This window comes from Myotis lucifugus, unplaced genomic scaffold (assembly GCF_000147115.1).
Source record: "Myotis lucifugus unplaced genomic scaffold, Myoluc2.0 scaffold_790, whole genome shotgun sequence".
Classification (NCBI taxonomy): Eukaryota; Metazoa; Chordata; class Mammalia; order Chiroptera; family Vespertilionidae; genus Myotis; species Myotis lucifugus.
The window spans coordinates 109,684-115,397 of record NW_005871838.1 but is presented as its reverse complement, the minus strand read 5'-3'; the positions used below and the strand labels follow the sequence as shown (position 1 = coordinate 115,397).

Below are 5,714 nucleotides of genomic sequence, written 5' to 3'. Positions count from 1 at the left end.
CCAACATCCTTGTTTTAGTTCCTTCATGCACTCCCGCCGCCGTCAGAAATCTTCGTCTGTGTTTATGCCAGTTCCCCCCAAAGTATGTAAGTTCCATGGGACAAGGGCCCGCCCCCTCAAATGCACGTGAATGTGTGAGCATAGAAAAGACCATACGGTACTGCCCCGGTATTGCCACGCGAGTGTTTCCCTGACGTACAAAGTCCCCCCAACACAGATCAGTGACCAGCCGTTTAGGAGTTTCTAGCTCATTTCCCAGCGGGAGCTGCACTGGCTGCCTTAGACTCTGACGCACTGCAGCCAGCCAGCCAGCGGGTGTTGCCTTCCCTGCGACAACAGTGTTCAGCTTCTACAAGGACCTCAAAACCAGGTGTAGACGTGTGCCAGTCCCTCCGGTGCAGGGACCCCGTTTATCTGGCCACAAAGACAGCTCCAAGATGCCCGGCGGCCGCCACGGGCCAGGGGTGAAGGCCTCACTCCCCGCGCATAATGCGACCTGACCCCGGCCAGCTGCCCCGGGAGGAACTCCTCTAACTCACCGGGGAGTAACTGTCCTCACGGAGAACGGCCTGTTTTTAACATACGGTCCCTGTGATCCTTGGAGCTAATTTTTTTTTTTTTGGAAACTTAAGGTCTTTCCATCAATTCCACAGAAACACAGGGTGTCCTGAAAAAAATGCACACACACATGTTGGGTGATTATAAAGGCAGTGTTTATTAAAATACATTTCATTTTCAAAATTGAGCTATCAGCTGTTAAAGTGTGTACACACTTTTTGGGACACTGTATATAAAAAGTTGAGGAAATAATTGCCTCTAAGGTACAAATAACATATTTGGACCAAAGCTCCTGTGACTTGAGTAATTTGGGATAAACGAATGCTTCTGATAACCAGGAGGCAGGCCCGGGCCCTCGTGCACGCTGCTCAGTCTGGCCCGGCAGCGAGATGCCCGTCTGGATAGCTCCGTAGGTGAACGAGACCCACAGAGCGCCTGACGAGCATTTCCGACAAAAACAAAACCCTCCACTCATTAAAACTGTACACAGAGTGCAGCAAATCGCCGGAGAAGAGTCTGTGGTCTGAGGGCCCGGAGTGGCGGGAGGTCACGCTCTGCGTCCTCTGGTCCAGGGGTCACTGAGGAACAGGGCCGCCACGGAGAAGAAGGCCAGCAGCAAGCCCTTGGCCACACACCGAGCGTAAGGCTCCCCTGCAAGACAGTGAATCAAGTAAGCAATGCTCTTCCTGCTCAACTCGCATGTAATTATTGAGATAGAAATCAGCCAAACCATTAACAAAGGTCTTTTTTAAAAATTGATTTTGAGAGAGAGAGAGAGAGAGGAAGGGAAAGGGAAAGAGAGAGAAACATTGAAGTGAGAGCAAAACATCCATCAGGGGACTGAGCCCGCCAGCCAGGCAGGTGCCTGACCGGGAATTGAGCCGGCAATCTCTCAGCGCTCAGGCCACCGCCCAGCCAACCGAGCCACTGGCCAGGGCCATAACCATCATTTTTAAGTGGCAACATGATTGGTACATGTTTCTTTTTAAATTTGTACACAGGACATAACGATACCCATTCCAGAAATCGGCTGTGCCCTACCTTGGTAATAGCGGGTCCAGGGATACAGAAGCTGCGGCCAACACACGTCGTTTCTGTCACAGTCGTACTCTGTGAAATTGATCTGGAATCTAGAAAACATTTTAGAAGATGACAGTAGCTGCCACAAAGAATCCTTTTGGTGAGAAGTATCGAAAGTTAAAGAAATACATTTACTTTCAAAGATCTATATTTATCTTCCTAAAAAATACCAACCAGGTCAGTGACCTACCTGGTCAGGGGCCGGGGGAGCCGGGCAGGGACCTGAATGAACTGGACGGAGGCGCTGAGGGGGAAGAGGCCGACCTGCTCACACGTCAGCCCGCACTGGGGCCGCCAGGTCACCGAGGAGACCCTGTAGGAGAGAGGGCACAGGTAGCACGCCGGCTCACTCCCGGTCACCTGAGGACTTCAGGCAGCTGACAACAACATAACCCAGGAGTCTCTCAAAGACCTTACCCCTGCCTGGCACGGGGCTCAGGGGCTGAGCGTCGACCTATGAACCAGAAGGTCCCCGTTCAATTCCCGGTCAGGGCACAGGCCCGGGTTGCGGGCTCCATCCCCAGTGTGGGGCGTGCGGGAGGCAGCCGATCCATGATTCTCTCTCATCATTGATGTTTCTCTCTCTCTCCCTTCCTCTCTGAAATCAATAAAAACCTATTTAAAAAAAAAAGTTACCCCGTTTGTATTGTGTGTGTTTTCAAATGTGCTCGCCGGGAGAACGCGTTACACAGCTGTTGCCATGACCAACACGGCCGACACGTCTCCCTTTTCGCACACGTGGCTGATAGCCGCGATTTGCAAGGAAACCCTCAGCTTCTAAGTCGGCGTGTCCCTGTGTCCCTGTTTCTGGGGCGCCCCCCGCGCTCCTGCCTCTGAACCGCACCCAAGCAGATGCCTCAGACCTCTTCTCTGCGCCCAGGATCTCCTGCTGGGCGATGCCTTCCACGGCGCCCGCGTCCCAGGTGAGGATGCGGACGCTCAGCTGAGCAGGAACCTCCGTGCAGGTGCCCTTCCCGCTGCCACCAGCCGGGTCTGCGCCTGGGTCGGGGGCGGCTGCATTTGGGGAAGAAAAATGACAGTTTTTCTACAATCCCCGGATACCGTAAAAATGGGAAATACTAGACAGGAAGCACATGATGAGGCAGGCTTCCATCTCTCAGGGGCTCTTATTTGTCATCCCATGCGGTATCCCCCCTTGTGTTCGAGATGTTTCCTTATACATTGTCAGTCACTGGAACTTTAGAGGCCCTGGCCCACATAATAACCGGAAATCGTGATTTGGTTCCCACGGTGCTCGCTGAAATCCACCCAGAGTTGCAGCAGAAATGCTGCATCGCTGCAGTAAAATGCCGGGAGCTGGTAGGTGAGAAGTCCCAGCCCGCTGAGCTGCGTGACCTCGGAGAGACAGCGTGAGGGCAGCCCTGGCTGGTGTGGCTGAGTGGTCCTTTGGTGCACGGGTTTCATTCCCGGTTAAGGGCTTGTACCTGGTTGCAGGTTTGATCCTGGCCCAGGTCGGGGAGCGAGAGAGAGGCACCCAATCAATGTGTCTCGAAAGAGTCCTGTGCTCAGAACCATCACCCCTCGTTGCCGCCCACCGCCGGCCTGGCCACCAACCACCACTCATCTGCTTTCTGTCTGCAGGTCTGGACGCTGCTGCGGATGGGGGAGGGGCTGCCACAGGGGGGGGCACTGGCGCCTGGCTCCGTTCACTTAGAATATTTCCTATCACCTTTTCTTTTAAGTTAACAAAACTGCTTTTTTAAATCACTAAGGCAGTTCTCAATTGCCCATATTCCTGGGACCAAGAATAACAATGCAAACTGAAATGAGCACCCTCACACCCACTCCCACTTCCTTTACAGACACTGCTGGCTCCTAAGACCACAGGGCAACTTGACCTTCCTGTGGATTTCCTTTTTTAGACACAAAAAAGGCATCACGAGCAAGAGAGAAAGGAGTGTTAACCCAGCAAGTGTCAGCTGAGCCCCAGCAGAGGCAGAGGACCTGCTGGGCGGGGCTCTGCAGTCCCAGCAGCCACGCCCCTCACTTCACCGGTGCAGCCTGACCTACCCACGATCTCCAGCCAGCCGTCACCAAGGTCCCAGTAATCGGAGTTGCCTCTCGTTGCAACGTGAGTTGCTTGTATTAACGAATCAAGTATTTCCGCAGCCTTGTCCCTGCGAGAGAGCAAGACGTTTCCCAGTGCGTGGCCGGCAGCTGGTCTCACCCCGAAGTCCTGACTCTCGGGGTCTCCAGGCCACCAGGGCAGGGGAGGGTTTCCGTTCGCAGATGAAAATGCTTCGGAACCAAACAAGTGATGGCCGCACAACATCATGAATGTACTAACGGCCACTGACCTGTTCGCTTTAAATGACTGATTCCGTTGTGATTTCACTTCAGTAAAAGAGGAAGTGCCCGCGTATCTGAAAGTGCCCTCCCCACAGGACACCAGGCCGCGGAAAGTCCTTTCTACGCCACACAACAGGGTGTAGGCATCTTCACACGTCGACCCCTCCAACTGCACCTGGCGAGACCCTGGTTCTGGCTCTAGGAGCACTGGGCTCCAGGGGCCCCGCAAACGCCAGCGAGGAATTTGCGTAAATGTGGGTGCAATGGTGTTACTCCCGCAACAGAAGTCTACTTCCCTCACTGCACGTCTGAATCACCTAACTAACCTGTCGGAAGTGGGCGTGTGCTCAGCACTGGCGCTGGCTTTCCCACCAGCTTTACTCCGGCCCTAACTTTTCACATCGAGTTGTCTGCGAGGCGCGCGGCGGCACTCACCGGAGCCGAGTGCAGTTCTCCTCGGTGCCCACCTCCAGGAGGCACCCCGCGAGCGCGTTTTCTCCAAATAACACGGGTCTGAGAGTTGCCGATGCGCACAGACCCCTCCCAGCTGTAAAAGAAAAAGGAGTCCCCCCTCTTACTGTCTGCGCTAAACAAAAGGACGACAAACCACGAGGAACCACCTCCCCTGCGGCTAAATACAGCAGCTGAACTTTAAAGCCACCGATTACTTGTTTCATTCAAAACGGGGCAACAGGCCCAGCCCCAGCTTCCCGCGGAGCCGACCGCCCAGCAGATTACCTGGCTGCCAGAGGCTCAAGGCCGCCGCGGGGTCCCTCCTGCCAGCGTGTGCGGCGCGCACCGGCCTGCCCAGCTGGTAACCTAGACGCACAGCAAGCGGGAGGTCAGAGGTCAGGCCGCCGGTCAGCAGCCAGGAGCACAGAGGGGAAGCACAGGAGTGCGGCTGAGCCAGCGGGCGGGGCTGCGACCTTCACCTGTTCTAGCAGAGATGCCTGTGACTTAGAGATAAATGCTAGAGACTCTGAAAGGTGACAGGCGGGCAAGTGCCCTGGTGGGATCACTCCACTGAGCAGGCCACTCAGTGAGTCCTCGTGAGTGACGGGCATGGGGCTCATCGGAGGGGCTGGGAAAGCAGGCGCAGCCAAAGGAGCCCCCCATTCCCCGGCAGGTCAGCTCAACCCCACGGCCGGGCCAGGGCCCACTCCCAGCGAGTGAGCCAACCCCCACCTCTGGAGGCCCCGTCAGACACCTCCCGGTTACGGCCACGGCCACAGCCCCACATCACCGTGACAGCTATGCCCATCGCATGGTGGTCTATTTGCGCATAAACACAGAACGCTCCACAGGACGGGAGCTCACAGGCCCCCAGGTGAGGGGTCCGTCCTCTGCAGCTCATTCTTTCTTAAAAAACTCATTTAAGTCCAGCTCGCATGGAGGTCACGGTTCGATTCCTGGTCAGGACACATGCCCAGGTTGTGGGCTCGATCCCCAGTGCAAGGCCGGCAGGAGGCAGCTGTTGTTGATGGTTCTCTATCATCAATGTTCCTATCTCTCTATCCCTCTCCCTTTCCTCTCTCTCTAAAAATCAATAAAAACACACTTATTAAAAAACACTTTTTTCAGCAACATTTTACCTGTTTTATCTCTTTTTCAAAAGCCAGGAGCTAAAGAGAATATCTAGCAATTTATAGCAGCTTGTTACTATCTATAACACTTTATGCAAAAAACAAAACAAAACACCATATTGCTATTGGGAAAAGAACACAGGGTCACCCATGAGAAGGAGAAAGGTCGGACCACAAGCTACA

General features: G+C 54.5%; 1 protein-coding gene across 1 annotated transcript in view; it reads right to left on the bottom strand.

Moving 5' to 3' along the window:
- Window positions 1-696: 696 nt before the first annotated feature.
- Window positions 697-5,714, bottom strand: part of TCTN2 (tectonic family member 2) — a 12,312-nt gene continuing 7,294 nt past the window's right edge. Inside the window, 7 exon segments of the mRNA XM_023747067.1 lie at window positions 697-1,209; window positions 1,600-1,688; window positions 1,829-1,951; window positions 2,502-2,652; window positions 3,670-3,776; window positions 4,384-4,495; window positions 4,687-4,767. Of these exon segments, the coding sequence (XP_023602835.1) occupies window positions 1,106-1,209; window positions 1,600-1,688; window positions 1,829-1,951; window positions 2,502-2,652; window positions 3,670-3,776; window positions 4,384-4,495; window positions 4,687-4,767 (767 nt within the window). The 3' untranslated portion in view covers window positions 697-1,105.